At 41.2% G+C, this 18,743-nt stretch overlaps 1 protein-coding gene across 6 annotated transcripts in view; it reads left to right on the top strand.

Annotated features, from left to right (window-relative positions):
* Positions 1–18,743, top strand: part of RPTOR (regulatory associated protein of MTOR complex 1) — a 405,549-nt gene that overhangs the window by 351,431 nt on the left and 35,375 nt on the right. For 4 of the 6 annotated variants that reach the window (XR_006417225.1, XM_044456423.1, XM_044456419.1 and 1 more), the window contains 5 exons: positions 6,322–6,427; positions 10,264–10,378; positions 10,695–10,819; positions 12,044–12,148; positions 17,700–17,747. Coding sequence is in view for 5 of the 6 variants with exons in the window: in XM_044456423.1 (XP_044312358.1) it covers positions 6,322–6,427; positions 10,264–10,378; positions 10,695–10,819; positions 12,044–12,148; positions 17,700–17,747 (499 nt within the window). In the remaining variant the exon portion in view is untranslated. The remainder of the gene's footprint in view (positions 1–6,321; positions 6,428–10,263; positions 10,379–10,694; positions 10,820–12,043; positions 12,149–17,699; positions 17,748–18,743) is intronic. The other 2 variants (XM_044456421.1, XM_044456420.1) reach the window with 1 other exon arrangement.

Below are 18,743 nucleotides of genomic sequence, written 5' to 3'. Positions count from 1 at the left end.
CTTTAGTGAAGGGCTTTTACTTTGTTCAAAGGTGTAATGCTCTGCGGTGGAGCATAGAAAGGAGAGTCAGAGCCACTCTCAGGCAGGCAAACTGAAAGATACACTCTCACTGCCTCTCTCTCTCTTTCTTAGAGATGTCAAAGGGGAAATGCTTGAAATACAGAATCGTGAGCCTCTTCCCCACAGGGCTGTCTGGCCTCCTGTCCCAGCCGATAACTTTGTGTTTGAAAAGTGAATTGAGCTTAATCAGTGTTATAATAAATTTGTGAGGGACAGAGATGGGATAGTAGCAAAACCTGCACAAGATACCTGAAGCTGAGCAGCTTAGAGTCTATTGGTAAGGAGTCTGCTTTGGATTTGCAGCCTGCCCTTATGTTCATTGCCTGCCCCCTCAGCATGCACGCGTACACGTGTGCGCACACACAGTCCACTTTTGACTTTCGAAAGAACTGGGAATTTTGCCAGTGTTTGGGTACATGTTGTAGAAATGTCATAGACATCTGTTTAATGCATTCGGAATAGCACACTCTTTCTAGAGAGTGTTCTATATCAAAGTTAGTAAAAAATATCCCAGCACTTCACTGAGCAATAATTACTGCCTTAAAAGTACTGTATTGTTCTTGTGTACAGGCAAGGGCTATGTCACCAGGCTCAGCAGCTTTGTTTTCTTGATAGTTGCTTAGTTCATCTAGGCAAGCTTCATATTCTTTACAGTCTGTAATATTCTCTGGAATTGTGCACAAGTCTCTTCTCCAAATGCCACATTTGGCACATTCAGGGACAAAGAATCCTGGTTTGCTCCTTCTGCCTTCTGGGAATTTTAGCTGCCTCCATTAAAAAAAAAGCTGTTGAAAGACAAAATAAATGTCAGTAGGAGTGACATGTTTCCAGACCCTCACAGCAAGGCTCTATTAACAAATACAAGCAGCATACAAAGTGATGACGTTGATGGCCTGCAATGAATACGTCTCAGGATACTGCAAGTGCATCTAACTTTCATGAAGTTTGATCAGGAAAGGACACTCTTCCTCTGAAAATGGGTTTTCTGCTCCTGTGTATGGACTAGAGGGATTAAAAATAATTGGCTCGGTTTCAGAAATCAGTTAGACCTTGATTTATTGAGCTCCAGATCAAACTTTATTTCTGAAGAGTGCTGCATCATGTTTGCTTGGTAGGTCTTTAAATGGTATTCTCAGGAATGCGTACTTAATCAAATATTTTCTCAGATGGAGTTCTGAAAATGCTTGAAGTCAAATTTTGCACTGCAGCAGGCAAATTTAGGTTTACTGCTACCCCTGTGTTTTAAATGAGCAATTTAGGGATGCATAATTCTGACAAAATGTGAATGAAACACACACACACAACACCTCACTCCTGTAGCTACTCGTTTACACTGCAGTGTCACAGTTGCTGTGTTGAGCTGATGGAGGCCTTCCCTGCTTAGAAAACTGCTTCAGCAGCAATCTTCCTATAGCATTATTTGTTGCTGCAAGGAATAAATCCATCCTCTCTCCTTATTTCCACAACCTTCACTGACTGTTTCCATCTTGATGTGGGTAAAGAGGAGAGCAATTTCATTGGTTTTTGTACAGCACTGCTCAGTGGGAGGCTTCTGGATGGTAATTGGTTTCTGTCTGAGTGGAAACCAAGAGGTGTTAGAAATCTGTAGTGTGTCATGAGCCTAATCATGTAACACTATTTCAGACACCCACGTACCTCTGGGAGACCCACACATAGGCGAACAGAACAAAAGCTTGGCTTTCATTTACTATAGAAAGTTTAAAAGAAAAATTGTCTGCAAGAGGGAGAAACCGTAACATGAGAGCACCAAAGGTCCACCCAATCTTGTTTTCTTCAGTAGCCAATCAGGTGCTTTTGGCCATCCCACCAACAGGGCATGAAAACAATAGCACTGCTCCACTGCTTGACCTCGCACAAGCAGCCAGCATATGCTGCCGTTGCTGCCTCTGAAAACAGAGATCTTACTTATCCGTACTGTTGGTAGCCATTACTGGGCTGAACCTCAATAAGCATGTGTTCCTTTTTAAAGCCATCGGTCACCACACTTCTCATGATGGCTGTATCTGCTGTCCCTGGTGGCTCATCCAGTCAGAATGGACTTGCAACAGTCTCCAGTTTGATCCTTAGTTGTGGCTAGCCACAGCTTTGGTCATTCACTCCATCCCCAGCACAAGGCTCTGCCTGTTTTGTTTCCAGTTTTCACCTTCTGGCTCCTACTTAGCTTCTTCCTTCTCAAACACTCCTTCCTACTCTCTCCCTTTCCCTTATTTGGAGCCTGGCGACACAGAGTCTTCCAGATTTTGTAGCGTGCTGATATGATATGTGCTTCTTAAAATTTTTGATGTGTTTTAAATGAGTTGTGTTTCAGTTAATCTTTTCTCTAGTATGTTGGAATCATGGTTGTTGTCATTATAAACTACTCTGAGCACAACATTTTGTGGAAAATGCAGAATACAGATAAATTAACTGTGACTTCTATTGTGTACAGCTCCCATCTGTCATAGCCACATAGCCAGTGGTGAGAGATGCTGAAAGCTGTTCATAAAAATAGCTGGAGAGTCATAAGTTGCCTACTTCCGCCATTATATGCTGTATCCATTGACATCCCTGCTCACTTTCAGGTTTGGGACCTTCCTTAGTCCCTTCATCAGCCTCTTTGGACCGTATTGGGCCCACCATAGTCCCTTCTTCCTTGATATGGTGCATTTTCCTCCCAGGTTATGCTCTGCCTTTTGGGCCCACTTCTGTCAGACCCTTGACTTGCAACCCACAGTCCCTTTCTTGCTGTGGCCTCTTTGGATGTTATTGTAGTTTATTTCTATAAAATGAAGTTTTCATCAAAGTGCAATGCTCTTTTTTAATTCATTTAAATGTACTTTATCTTACTGTTATATAACTAGTAATAAACCTTGGATTGTTGCAAAAGAAATTACTAGGATGGTCAGGGAGGAATTAAAAATAACCATCTAGCTCAGGAAGTCTTCTTGTGATTTGTTTTGAGGGGGTGAACTGCTGTGAAACCTATTTGCATGGCCTTATGATGGCACTGACTATGTCTTTATGGGGCAGGTTGGAACCATAGTTTCTAAATATATACAATCATAAAGTCAGAAGGTCTCTTGGAAGTCATTTACTCCAAGCCCCTGCCCAATGCAGGCAACTTACAACTACAGCATCTCTGAGAGATGGCCTTGCAGGTTCAGGTACCTCCAACAGAGGATAACCCACCATCTCCCAGAAGAGACTGCTCCATTCTCAAGCAGCTCTTATTACTAGATAGTTGCTCCTAATGTTTAGATCTGTTTTCCTACAGTTTCTGCCTATTGGTTATGTTCATTTCTGCTCCATCATTTGCATGACAGTCTTCAGTCTTCTTTTCCTTCCAATCTTTCTAGTGACCCAATCTTTTATTTGTCTTGATCAGGGGAAGTACTGAAGCCAATTTAAAATATTTCTCTTCTTAGAATCCTGTACTGGGCACCCTTTGTGTAGAATAATTAACATCTACAATCCCTGTTTTCTCAACAGCAATCAAGACCAGGTCTCTCAGGACACCATACCAACTGTTAAGTTGCACTGGTTTTATTTCAGTAGAACCTCTATCATGGCATGAATAATTATTTCAGAGGAGAAGTGGTCATAAAAAACGAAGCACCTTAGCTGAGTGTGTTTTGTATTTGAAAGTCACAGCTCTGATTGGAAAATCAAAAGCATGTCTTACTGTGATCTATTCTGTAGAAGATGGCAAGTTATATTTTATCTTTAAAATGTGTGTTTTCAAACAGACAGTTACAAAACTGTTGTTTTTACTTGCTTCATAAATGCTCTGTCAGGAGACTACCTGTGATGGCTCTGGACCATGGAAATAGATTTCACGCCCAGGCTCAACAAGAACAGCGAGTAGTTGATAAAGAACACTTGCTGATGGCTGTTTAATTTCTGCTGGATTTTATTGAGGGTGGAGGACTGTAACTGTTCTAAGCCACAGTGTACACCGCAAATGCAGTTTCTTTGCTGATCTTGTTGACAGTCTTAAGTAGTAGGAGAGGTGCTTTCTCCTTCAGTCTACTAGGATGGAATTATCTAGAATGCAGCAATCCAGCCTCCTTCATTTAATTAGTAGTAGCAACAATAGTGGAATTGGGCTTTAATGGCTAGGTGGACACAAACTCATGAGACCTAATTGTGTAATTCTATCACAATTAGATTTTTTTCATGCAGGTAGTACCAGTTGAAAAGGTTCTCCATTCATTTCATGTGTAAACAAGTATTGTTCAGCTAGACACCTTAGTAAAAGCCAAAAATTGTTTTGGAATTATATACTTGCCCTGTAAAGTTTTTACTCTTTCCAGAGTTCTTATGTAAGTTTTAAATAGTCTGTTGTCATTTAAGCAAACACCTTATATCATGCTTCACCATGATTCTGTGGTTCTTTAATCAGTAACAGATGAGAGCCTTTTTCAAGAGAAAAATATAAGTAGCTTAAACATATTGAGGGAGACAATCTGTTTTCTAGTGGAGCACCTACCTATTGGAGCATTTTTGTCAGTTGTGCCTGGTGCGTTGGTGATAGTGGAGATTAAATCATAACAATTTGCTCTTTGAAGGAGCCAGTTCTGTGTTACAGTACATGATGTTTCAACATGGTATAGAATTACAGAGTGAGGCTACTAGGCTCTAATATCTTTCTTTTCTCCCATCTCTCACAACAGTCTTTAGAATATGTATAGGTGACTATAATTACAATCTGAATGGATTTGTGCTACCAGTTCACCAGCTGTATGTGGCATAGCACAGCAAGCTTGTGTCATTTGAAAGGCATAGATTCCACCTAATGAAAAGTCTCTTTGTAGCAAAATGGAATGTCCGCATGATCAGATATCACAAGGAAGTATCTTATCCAGAGCCGGACTGTTGATCTGTCTAGCTCAGTTTTGTCCTTTCCATGTGGGTTGACTTTCGTAAGACTTCAGGCCAAAGTCTTTCCCAGCCCTGCCAATTGGGATTCTTCAGCTGGAGATACTGGGGGTTGCCCCTGGGACCTTATGCTTTAGAGTGTGTAAAACATAAATAGTGAGGTAGGTGCCCTGCTCAGATACTACAGTAGAGGTGAGTGCCATCAGAAAAAGGCAGTTTTGTGAAGCTCCTGGCCTTGTGATTTGTAATGAGCTTCCAAAACAGCCTTTCTGTTCCTTTGGCCTTGCTGGTGTTTCTAAGCCCAATGTTGAAGTAAGTAATGAAGCACTGTGTTTCTAAGCTTTGGCAGTTCTGCAGAAAGAAACCCAAGATTTCCACATGTTATCTCCTACCATGAATTATAGCTTCTGTATTTACACTTCCCTGCCACATGCTTTATTGTGCCATTTATTAGGAACAAATTATGCAAAAATCATGTTCTTTGCATTTAAACAGAACAAAGCCATGGAGACAAGTGTTAAAATGGTGCAGTGCTTGGCATATGTTTGTGGGTTCAAATATATCTGCTATGACAAGCCATTTATAGAAGCTTCATAAATTGACATTGCTCCTTAAGATGACAAGATGTTTAGTATTTTCCCTAGAAGAGCTTGCAGTCTGAAGGAAACAAGACAAAAGGCATGCACCTTATTAAGGAGTCATTGAAATATAGGTTTCAACTATGTGTTGATAAATGTTTATGATATATCGGTCATAGGCTAAAATATGCATCTTTAAACTGTTATTCCCAGTATGAGGATTTCAGTACAGATTTCATTTTTGTTAGCAATTTGTGTACATACCTACACTGAAGAAGTGCATTCCAGCTTACTTTCCAAACCATTTGCTCTTCCATGCAATTTGTCAAGGAAAAATGTGATTTCCATTACATTTCACCTGAATATCTCCTCTGTGAGGAAATTCTATAGGGCTGTATCCAATCCTAACTTCCTGAGTACAAACTAATGGCAGAATGATTTTCCCTTCTCCCCACAGCCCTCTGATCACCCATCCTTCAAAGTGGATTTAGGGGCATGGGGGCTGCAGAGGAAGGGAAGTCAGGGGAAGTCCTATTATACAAGTAGAAATCTTCTCACACAACTTTGATTTTTATGTTCCTTTATTGATTTTGTATGGTTAAAAAGAATAATCTAGCTTTTCGTCCACTGATAGCCTGGGACCAAATAACTGATGAGGTTTATCTCAAAAGGTGACCAAGTATATCAGAATGCAGTGTTTTCATCTGCCCTATATTCTGGCTGAAATAGGCAAAGAAGTGAAGTTTAAAAATGTCTTTCTTTCCCATCATCCTGATGTATTAATTTGTTTGTAATTTTCTGGTAGATTCCAGAAGAACATGATTTGGAGAGCCAGGTCCGCAAAGAGAGGGAGTGGCGGTTTCTACGCAATGCTCGAGTACGAAAGCAAGCACAGAAAATCATCCAGAAAGGTGACTAGCATCCATAATGCCATGAGCTATGAGCAAGAACACTGTCCAGTGGCTGTCAGGCTAGTGCTGACCTCTTCAGTGGCTTCTGATTGCAGCAGCAATTTGTTGTGCTGGGATAGCTCAGAATAGCATGCTTTGGGTTTTCAGCTTTTTTCTTCTTATGTGAAGCACATGGAAGTAAAAGGCTTATGGTTCAATGACTTAGCCTCTAGCCATGGGTATAAAAAGTTAAGTCCGGTCCCCCAAGGTTTCAGATGGACACAATGCAATTTGTTCTATTAGCAGGCATACATAGTACACAGTGTGTACTATTCAGTGTGTACTATCTATGAATTAGATCTATACATGCTCATAATCATATGTGGACTGGAATACAGAGGAAAAGTCAAAACATCTCTGTAGTCATTCTGTCTGCCATTGGTCATGATAAACTCCCAGGGCCTTGCATGCAATACAGTGACATACAAACTAGGAGCAGTATCCAAGAGGCCACTCCACTGGTCCATTGCACTCACAGGACACAACGCAAATGCCATGTTGCTTTTGTGCTTCTAAAAGTAAACTGAGAGATGAGTACAAATGCTTATTTCTGGATCAGAACTGGTCAGTGGAACACCCTTCTGTTCTGGAAATTAGCATTTTTTGTCATTTCAGGTTGCAGTTACAATTATGAAAGCCCCATTGCTCAGGCAATGGGTTCCTTGAGTGCAGTGGTACAATAAGGTACTATCCTAAGCTTTCTTTTCATCTTGCATCTAAGTACCAAAATTGGAATGTACATATGATTTTTAAATAGTTCTGTTTGTTTTACTAAGTTATGCATTTTAAGAAATCTTCCAGAGGAAAGGGCATTCTTGTCTTAGTATGAAATTGACCTACGGCATGAAAGGTTATGCTAGAAGATCATGATAAGACACTTGACACTTCTGAACACAGACTATGAAGAATGATGTCTTCACAGCTTGATCAAGAAGATACCAAATTTAGTTCTTCTTGAGAATCCTCTTACAAGCATTCTTTTCCTTCTTGTATGTAGGATGGAACCCCTTCCACTGGCCAGCATCTTTTAATTATATTAATTTTAATTTATTTATGTGTGGATTTTAGAGTTACCAGAGAAGGTCATACATAACAATTGCACTGTAGGTTGAAAAACCCTTCTATTATGCTGCTTTCACAGCATAGACCATTCCTGTATCTTCAGCTAATTAGTGGCATCACAGGAAATCCCAACCACTGAAGTCGTAGCACACTAGCATCCAATCCTTGTTGTTTCCAGAGAAGTGACCCATAGACACTTGTAGCCATTCAAGACAGACAAAATTAACTTCTTTAATCTTACCAGAGGTAAGGAAAAAGAAAAGAATTGGAGGGGCGGCTTTGGCGAGAACTCCAAGCTGGCATTCAGCAGCTGAAGTGAGTTTTTTCCATTTTAGCAATTGGTCATGATAGTGTTCTAAATGCCTTGAACCTGAACACAAATACTTGAGATTTTGGGCAGCCATGCCAATTGGAGATGACATGCCTGCCTAAGAGGGAAAACATCCAGCACAAAATGAATTGCTCCAAGGCATTCTGGCCTTTCTTCTCTCTCCTGTAAAGTTTGAATGGATGTTGCAGCTTAGTTTCAAGAAAAAATACTCAGGCAAAATGCCAGCATTGCTTCCTTATCCAAGGGGCAGATTCAGAATTTGATACATGTCCAGTGCTGCTGGGGTTGTCAGCCTTGGCAAATTGGCTTGTTCTGCAAGTGTCTGCTTGCTTTCCTTTAAATTCACAAGACACCTAAAGGATCCCAGTTTCTTTTAACTTTATGAAGCCCCCGGATGATTATTTATTTATTGATACCTTTTCATATTTCTGCAATGTTTCTTATGTGGCCTCTTTTACACTTAATAGCTTCTCCTGTTTAGTAAACCCTTGGCTTCACGTTTCATAAGCATACATACTCTGTGCTGTACTGAAAGCTCATTTTGCTTATTTATACCTCTTTATGCATTTATGAGGCAACAGTCAGCTGGTGAGCTTTACTGTTTAATGACAGAGAATCTGAATTCCCTGTATCTGGCTGAAGAGTCTCCTTAATTTTGCATAGCTGTGGTTAGATTGACATTACTGCTCCATCTGCAGCTTGCTTGGCCAGTGAACAAGAGGGAGTGAATTTGTGCTGCTCACCTACACTGTCACTTTCAGCACAACTCAAGATTGCTCTCACTGGGGATGAGAAAATTTGGGTGCCTTCCCATCTTGAGATGTCAGCTGGGGAAAGATTAGTGTGAAATATTAATCTGCTGAGAGAGATGGTCTGTCTCTCACGTACAGCTCAGTCCTTTGAAACCTGGAAGGCTTGATTCAGCAGAGAAGAAAGACTCAGGGATTTTTCAGAAATGGAATGGTGCACACAGCTGTGCAAGCAATTGAGGTAGCCACTTTCAGAACAGTGTGGAACAATTTTCTGTTTGTCACAACAGAAGCTTTAAAAAAACTTTAGCAATCCTTCCATGTGTATTGTCACTCCTCCACTGAAGCCTCTTCACAACTGCTCCATCACCAGCACCGCCGTGAACATTTGGCCAGCCTATGGAGTTGACCACTCTTGGTATATAACTGCCTCGCTGGATCTAGTGCTTTCCAGATACAATGGACTGCAGGTCCCATAATTCCATGCCATCATGGCCAACTGGAAGGTACCAGGTTGGGAGGTCTGGCAGACTGCATTAAAATATGTGAGATGTGCATTTTATTTTGCATGTAATTAGTGATCATGGAATCTCTGGAGGTATTTTGGTGCTTTCCATTAACTGATCATGGGACCTACATTGAAAGAAAGTTTTGCAAAGATAAATTGTCAGAATTACTTAGAACTCTAGAAAATCCTGCTCTTGGGTAAGTTTGCCATTAATACCTGGGGGTTTTAGACCATTTTTGAGTATGAAATGTTGGCTGTTTTTACAGTTGTACATTATTTTGTACTGAAATGAATTCTTGATGTTTAAGTGATGCCTGCTTTTGGCACCTGTCCATTCACTGTGCTTTGGAATAGGTATTTAACCCATCACAGACAAGTTGCCTGCTAATTAATCTGTTCTCACCGTAGCCTCACTGCTGTCAAACTCTGCAGAGCTTCAGAAGATCTTAAATTGGTCAAAAATGCAATACAGTGTCGGGAGAGGAGGGTCATGTACAAAGACAAGCCGGTTACCCTTCCCTGTGCTCTCACATAAGAAATAGATATGTAATTATGGAAGAAATCAAGCAGAGCCGTTGGGCCCTTAGTGATCTCATTTTTTGCCTTGACTGAGGACAAATTAATGCAGTCTGAAGAGAAACAGTTTGAGTTTTTCTTCTTTAATTTGAGGAGACTCACCATCTTACAGCCTGAAGTGTCTGATCCTGCCTGATCTTGGAAGCTCAGCAGACCCAGCCCTGGTTAGAATCTGTATGGGAGAGTTGAGTCCTGCATTGAGTAGGGGGGTTGGAGCTGATGACCTTCTAAGCCAGGGGTCTCAAACTCGCAGCCCACAGGCCAATTGCCGGGCCGGGTGGGGGAGGGGCCCTGCGGCCTTCAAAGCGCCTCCGGGAGCGACGCGGGATGAGCAGCCCACCACCACCGTGGTGGTGGAATACTTGGTACGGCCCAGCCTCACCCAGACTCTACTTCCAGCGGCCCCCAGGTAAGCTGAGTTTGAGACCTTTGCTCTAGGCCTTTTCCAACCATATGCTTCTATAGCTTGAGAGCCCCACGTGTAGTGCTGTAAGCCATGTACTATCCATGCACTTTGAATAACAGACGTTGGTATCAGTTTTCTCTCTGGATTTCCTCTCATGCTTTCTAGGTATTTCAAGACTAGATGATCAAATATTTCTGAACAGGAACCCTGGCATGCCCTCAGTGGTCAAGTTTCATCCATTCACTCCATGCATAGCTGTGGCTGACAAAGACAGCATCTGGTAAGACACTGATCTTTTAAGGTGACAAGAGTATATTGGAGCTGGTGCATTATTCTTGCTACCAAGGGACAGCCTGATAAGTACAATAGCCTTGTTATGCCTGGATTGGTTAGAGAATGTTTAATTGAATTTTAGTCTTATTACTGCATGTGCAGAAGCTAGAGGTGCGGTGATGAGGCATTCATCAAACAATATTAAATACTCAGGCAGGGGAGAATGCATCTAATAGCACTTTGTATACTGGCTACTTAAATCCAACTTGGTGTATGAATTTCACAATCAAATGTTCTTTGCTTACGTTTTCTCCCTTTCCTAGCTTTTGGGATTGGGAGAAAGGGGAGAAGCTGGACTACTTCCATAATGGAAACCCACGCTACACCAGAATCACTGCCATGGAATACCTGAATGGGCAAGACTGTTCTCTGCTCCTGACTGCTACAGGTAGGTATGGTTGCATTTATGGAAGGAGAACAAGAGAGGCTAAGAAGTACCTTCACCATATCATCCTATTAATAGACCTGGTCTTATCACATTCATTCATGCTTCAGTATGGCAGAGCCTGCTTTGACATATGCCTGCTTCTCTATGTTATATTTTTAATAAAGAGATCCATGTGAGAGAACTTGTATTTGTTTAAATTAGAAATACTAATTTCTTTAGGCTCTTATTCTGCATTGTCTTCAATGCAGGCTTTTGAATAAGCCACAGGGTGCAACACGCTTTGGTACTACATACTAGAACATCACAGACACCCATTTAAGAATAACCCTATGTATGTTTTCACTACCCTTTTCTTCCATCTTTATTTCTCCTCACATGTAGAAAATATTTTGGAGATGGAAGGAAATCATAGCACACCATTCTTCTGACAATGGCTGCAGCTAATTATCACTAATTATAACTAATTATCACTTTTAACTCTTGTATTTTCTCGGGATGTCACAGCTCCAGAGCAATCTTCCACTCATATTAGGACTTCAAACTAGGTCAGCCAGTATATTAAGCTTCTCCAGAAGGTGTTGTTCTTAGAGAACTTCCTTCAGGAATAATGTGGGATGGACCAGTCTCTTCTACTCTTAAAGATAACAAGTGGTGTTCTTTTGTACAGTCATACAGAGCAAATCTTACCTACACAAATGCTTGTTTTGGAGCAAAGGTTTATATATGCACAGAGAGCTGATACTTTTTCTTATAAGCAACAGTGAACTACTGTCATTTAAACTCTAATCCAGAATAAAGATAATGAGGGTAATGGAGACCCAAAGAAGTAATACATCTCCCAAAATGTTTACTTGAAAATTCAAAACCATCTAGGAAGTTGTGTCTGTGTATGTGGCGGTGGGGAGGCTGAATGTATGGACTATGCTCCCCAACAAGTTTCCGTCTATGCCTGTGAATGGATTGTAGGGAGCATTTGGCATTCTGCTTTTTTAATTAACAGAGAAACCCTCAAAAAACTAATGCCTGCTTTCTGTTCGGAAAACTAGTGAAAGAAGTTTGAAGCTGTGTGGAGTGAATAGGACAACAAAACTAGTAATAACAAGGAGTGAATGGCATCGAGTTATGTGGGAGTCTCCCAACATTTTCTTCTCCTCTCAGTCTCCTTCCACATACATGCCAGGGTGGTTATTGTCCTATATTTTTCCTTTCTGTCATTCCTTCAAGATGATGGTGCTATACGGGTGTGGAAAAACTTTGCTGACCTGGAGAAGAATCCAGAGATGGTAACAGCCTGGCAGGGCTTATCAGACATGCTACCAACGACACGTGGTAGGTATAAGTAACACCCTATCGAGACTTGAAGGGGCAAAAATAATACTAATGTGTCGTGCTTTGAAGTAAGGCTGGGGTAACATGGAGTGGTTTTCTCTGCTTGCGCTTTCATTAATATCAGTATTTTGGCCATTATGAGTGACCCTGAGGAGTGATTTCTTCCCCACCATCTTTTCAAATGAATAGTAAACCTGGGCCTAAACAGAGGTGCCAGGTGGGGAATAGACACAATCTTTTTTGTCATGCTGGGAGATTAAGTGCAGCCGCATTCTCCTTCTCGGACTGTTTTGGCGCTCACTGGAGGTCAGATCTAACTTTCTTTTGCTTCTAGTAGAGGATCGTTGTATAAATGTGTGCAGAGCATTGCCCTTCCTTGAACTTGTTCTACCAGCTGGTTATCTCCTCTCGCTTTGGGGTTTACCCCAAAGCTCACCTCTTGCTTCTCTCCTTTTTGTTTGCTTGTTCACCCTCGGCCCAACCTTGCATGCTTTTCATATGACCTTACTCAGCCTGCTTTGACTTTAGCACATCCAGCTCTGCTTGCAGTACTTCCTGCCATTTATTGCAGATGGGACTGGGGTGGACAGATGGAAGAGGAAAATGGGAAATGTCACAGTAAGATTGCTAGTTCAAACAGGTATGAATTGCCTAAGCACACTAAGAATCCAGCAACACTAGATGTTAATGGGAGACCCATCGCTAGGCAAGCCTGGCCGGAGGGTTAAGTGACCAGAAACAAACTCTGCCAAGGAGTATAACAAAAGGTACTTGATCTGTTTCCAAGAAACAACACATCATTGATGTTGTGACAGCTCTCCTTTCAGAGCCTGTGTATGTCAGCACTGGAGCCTGACAGCGTCTTATTTGAAAACTCGCCGCTACTAAACTAGTGTTTTGCTAGCCCTTTAAAATATCTGTGCTAGCTCCGTCAGTAAGTGGTAGTAGTTGATGAGTCAAAATAAAAATCTATGTCTGTTGCGCAGTAAGGATTTTACATTTCAGCAGCACTGCCTCCATATTTTTATTTAATGTTGCTGTCTCCCCTCCCACTGTCCTGCTTTTCTTGTGTAATGTGGCGTCCGGCAATTCATTGGAGTCCAGATGCAATGCCTTGTTCAAATTGGAAATCCCTGACAGGTCTTCTCTTGTTCTGTCCATGAAAATAGCCATTGTCCTTTCAGCTGGACAACTGAAAAACTGAGGTCCCTTTGCTGCAAAGCCAAGCTTGTATAGCACACCACTTCATATACACAGAATTTATCCTAAAGCACTGGACATTGGCATGCGCTACAAACGTACATATGGCTGAAATTCTAAAATTTACAGGGATATAATCAGTAAGAGCAAATAGGAGCTGGCTCAGCTTGCAGTTCCTGAATTCCCTGTGTTACATTTGGAGGATATCAGAGTAACAAGCTCAGATCTTGTTGATCTCTCCAGGTTTGTCTTCACTGGCCCTTTCCCATGTTTTAATATTTAGTTAATGTTCATTTAACGCATCTCTTGCCTAAGGCTTCTACAAAGCACCCACCTGAGAATCGGCATTGCCATTCAATTACTGTACAGTTCAGTTCATTGTATTAATTGTGTTTGCCACTAACCATGATGCCAGATACTGCAAATACAAATACAAGATGGCATAGGATCCTAAAGCAGTTATAAAAACTAAGAAAAAGACATATTTAAGAAATTAAGTAATAAAGTTACCGAATATTAAAAGATTCCACATTTTAAGGCAATATCAGTTTTGTGTGTATTTGCTTTGTCACTATGGTAAGAGTTTGTTTCTTTAGTGAACTTTGGTAGCTTATCACTAAGGAAAAGCCTGACTTAAATCACAAGTATAAAGGATAGAATATCTAAAACTGGCAGTGAGGCTTACAATTTAACCTTCAAATATAATAGGACAGCATTTAATGAAGTAAATTGTGTATTATATTAGCCCCACAAAAATACGCATACCAGAAAGATTGCGTACCAAAAACTTTTCTTTTACAAGTTTAAGGTAGGAAGAAAACCTGTTATATTATGGGCAGCATGAGATGTACTGTCCTCAGTTCTGATCTTAAGTAAATTAGTAGCCAATAAGCCCTGTGTTAAGGATACTGGCTGGGAGTCATTATTTTTAAAAGTTAATTTAAACTGGTTACAATACTGTCGAAATTCCTTCTTATTGTTTGCAATTACTGCAGGAAAAATGGTCCAAAGATGCAGAAAGATTCAGTGACTCAATGCAACAAAATGTACAGAAGCAAGGGTTGCTCTGACCCTCGAGCTTCAGTGCAGAGGCTGAAGCATGCAGTCAAATCTAGTTATATTCTTGGATTACTCTTTGATGTATCTGTTGTTGCTGTCTGCCTCTGCAAAAATCCTGCCCATCTGAGAACCCCATGACAACAACAGACTGCATTGTTCAGGCAGAATAAAAGGAGAAATGTACACAAGTGACAAGAGGTTAAAAGCAAGGCAAACAAAGGAGTCAGACAAAGTAAACCCATCAAACACTGGTTTGCAGGGACATTGCTAAGTCTGAGTAAGGGACAATTGTTTGTCACATGGAAGCCCTGCAACTAAAATAAACTACTATTTGTTATAAGGCAGGAAAGTTCTTGTTATTCCTGATCATCCCTCTCCATAGTATCCGCAAAGAGAGGGCATTCAAAACTGAGATGTGGTATCATTCTCAGCAGATGAATCACAGAGGTCTCTTGCAATTTGGTCATACACAATTTCCATCCCTTGCACCATGGCTTGAATTTCCATCACCAACTTCTTCAGCTTTTGGATGAGGAGGAGAGCTGTACTTCTTTAAAAGAATCATTAAAATTCTCATTCAGTCCTTGGTGTTGCTGTTATCTTTGCATACTGCTGCAGGAACCATAGAATTAGCGATACACAATGAGAAATCCACTCAGTGGAAAGACTCAGAGGGAATTTAAGAAGTCCTCCTCAGAAATGCGATTCTAGGGAGAGGTTATAGCTTTAGCTGTGCAGACTGCAGGGTTCAGTACAGGATTATAATATGCTGCTTTGAGGCCATAATGCTCCTGGCCTCAGTTTTCTGCTTTCTGCTTCCCTCCTTACATGGCCAATAGAGCTATATCTGCATTTCAGCAGCCTCTGCTGTTGATTGTTTTTGCTCCCTCTTCCTCCTGCACTTCCTAATCCTTTGTTGGTGATGTAATCATCTTGATAAAAAAAAAATAGGTCACTGACCTCACAAGGGGATTGAACGAACAGCAAGAGCAGATGACACTCTTAAAAGGGTGGACATGACTTTCCTCATTTATGAAGAACAGACTGGAATAGATTAAGAGGGCTGGAAGGAAAGAAATCTTATAACAGTGTGTAATTCTTCTGCTCTAGCAAAACATTCATGGGGGCCTGTATGAAGGGAGCCCAAAGGCTTCAGCTCTGTACTGATGGTGTGTCCCAATAATTAACAGCCTTTTCCCACACCCCTTAATTTTAGGTATGTTGTCACCTTTATTTAATAAATAAAGTCATTCTTCAGTTAGAAAGGAGAAGTCCAAGAAAGATAGGAATAAATTTCATGTTACTCAGACGTGTTCATCTGTGTGAAAATTAGAACTGCAGTTCACCTCTATAAGCAGTAAAGAATTACAGAAAAGTGCAGGGGCAATATGCATTAATGGGTTAATTATAGGTCAGTGCTGAATTGCTATTGATGACCACCTAATTTGTGTTGCCTGTAAGGAAAATTTCCACACATCAATATAGGCACCATTAGAAATGGTGTGAGTACAGTTTATTTTGTGCAGGGGCAAACACTTGCTGAGATCAGTATCAGAATATTGTCAGTGGCTGCCATTATGGCTACAGTGTGTTGGCCAAGCTCGTCTGTCCTTATGTACACTCTTGGCTTCTATCCTGCTGCCTTAGTCTAGTTCTCTTATCATGATTGATGACAAGGACAAAGCATGCCCCTGGTTTACCATTGTTATTATGATGTTACATCCCTACCTTACTTTTCTATTCTTCTTGTGAGGAAGCCAAGACAGCTTATGCAGAGAAGATGACTGATCTAAGAGCATACAGTGAAGTCTGTGACTGAGCAGGGATTTGAACCCAGCACTCTAACCTCTCCTGGTACCTGACAGACCAGAGGCAACTTTTAATGGGCAATCCTAATCCAATAAACACACCTTTAGTTATAATTTGGCAGTGTTTTCTTTTTTAAAGGTATAGGGTCAAACATACAAGCTGTGCAAGCCTTTTGCAAGTTTGTGCTCTAGTAGGTTGCAGTCTAAGCAAGTCCTGAGAGGATGTTAGTCCCACAGGACTGTGTTTCATGCTTTCAGTCATTATTTTAGAAAGCTACAATTGGTGTGAATGGCATGTGAGAGCTCACAGGGCTGACCTGGGCTGATCCTTTTACAAAGAGGATGCTTAATACAAATAGTTCAGCAGTAAGCATAATGCAGACTCCTGTTTAGGTTTCTAAACTGATAGGAGCAGGACATGGCAGGTCTTACCAGTAACAAGACTACAGCTTGTGTAATACTTATTGGATCCGGGAAAGGCAGGAGAAGCAAGAACCTAACGAATATATTTTTCTAGTCCAGATCAACTGTCCATCTAGCTAAATGCCATGGAGGTCTTTGATAAGACCTAGCTGCTATCAGATCATAGTACAGAGCAAGTCATGTATTTTCAAGGCAAAAATAGCTGACCAACTCCACTTGGGGAACTTTGTGTGTACTGCTCCTGTCCATCACTTCTGCTCTAGGTTCTACCAGTTGAATGTAGGGGAATCAGAACATCTGGAAGTGCCTTTAAAAGTTCTGCCCTGGATACAGCAAGCGGGTTCTCTTCCTGGAGCTCTGCAGGACAGCCATTCCACATGTACCTAAAGTGCCATTTCCTTCCAACTGTGCTGCAGCTATCTCCCTGCAGCTTCTCTCATTATCCAGTTTTCTTTTTGATGACTTCAAATGAATTCCCCTGTACAACTAATTTCCCCCACTTAAGCAGTTGTTTGAACAGAGCCTTTGTAAATTGTCCTCCCTCTTGGAATTGAGTGCTCATTAGCAAATCATTGGAGTGTGCTGTGCTGAAACCCATTATATTGCACAGCAACTGAGCTGCTAGTTCAGAATGGGAGGCCTAAACAACACTTGCTTGCTGTTTTGTGTTTGTCTTCTTCCATGCAGGTGTGTTATGCAAAGGGTCAATTAGAGCAGTGTTTGTTTTTTACTTCCCCTTGACAATGGGATGACTTTTGTTCTAGGTCCAGGAGACAGGCAATTCTTAGCCAAAAAAAAAGCCATCAGGATTTGGGGGCATGAGCAAAAGAGACCAAATCTTGTTTTTCTCTCCATGGTTAATGGCTTTGTAGGATGGCTGCTGTGATCAAGCTATGCGTCTCCCTTCCTTTCCCAAATGGAGGCCTCTGCTGCTACTGCTTCTCTCTAACTCTTTTCTGTTCCTTTTGGGTTGCTTTCTTCTAATCCTTTTAAAGATTTGTTTTGCTTTGGCTGACCAACTTACCCTTAGCATCAACCCCTTAATCCCTGTCTTCTCACAGGTCTGGCCCGAAGGGTTTCAATCTATCTTGACAGAAGTAAACAGGGAGGTGAGTGTTCTCTTTCCTCTTACCTATGATCAGCATGGGAGGGATGGTCCTTCTAATCTCATTTGCCAGTTTTTAAAATTTTTTTGGTATTCCTTCTAACATGCCTGGGTCCAATTAGTTTTTGAAAAGGTGGCCTAGCTTCTCCTGCCCTCCCCGTTCCTTGCTTTGTATTGTCTGTCTGTATGGTGTGGACTTTTAAGTCATGGGTGTCTGATACCATCCTGTCAATACGGGCTGCAGTGTCCAGCGAAAAAATGGAAGGAGGAGATTCTGGATTTGTCTTGCTTTGCTTGCATTCACAAACTGTGGAAATGGAAATGTATTTTCAAGAAAGTCAGATAACTTTATTGCATGAACACATTAAACAAGGATTGTAGCAGGCAATGAAACACCAGATCAGCATACAACTCCATCCCTTCCTACTTATACAGGTGAAGAGGAATTTCAGGATGTCTGGGGGGTCACTTTAATGGGTTTCTGGTAGTTGCTGTGTTTGCTTGATTTGTGATGATGATACACTCAATGACAATCAATGGTAGGCATGACCTTCCTTTTATTACCTGCAAAGTGGGCTGCCTCTTTTGGCTACCATGTCTGGGAAACTATCCGAATCTCGTTTTAAACCTGTGGTGAAGTATATTTTGAGCTCTTCAGACTCAGTCTGCAGAACCTGTGGTGGGGTGGGACTTGAAATGCTTCCATTTTTGAGAGAGGGACAGATGGCTGGCACAACAGGACATTGTGTGTGTGGTCTGTATCAGAAAGCTGATGTCATCTTCTTAGGCGCTTTATGAATTCTTAATGCTCAGTAGTTGATAAGGGCTGGAATATGTCTGTAGCAATTACCAGGACAAATGTAGCTGTGTGTTTCTCTTAAGTGTGGGTCTTTATACTTTCTCTGATGATTAGGATGGGATGTACAAAATTAATTCGTTATTCTTAGCATCCTGGCTCACCATATTGTAGGAACTAGCTGGCAAACTGACAAGGCTAAAA

The sequence above is a fragment of the Varanus komodoensis genome, unplaced genomic scaffold (assembly GCF_004798865.1).
Source record: "Varanus komodoensis strain SLA01 unplaced genomic scaffold, ASM479886v1 scaffold84, whole genome shotgun sequence".
NCBI classification, from domain to species: domain Eukaryota; kingdom Metazoa; phylum Chordata; class Lepidosauria; order Squamata; family Varanidae; genus Varanus; species Varanus komodoensis.
This window is presented reverse-complemented; position numbering and strand designations above follow the sequence as displayed.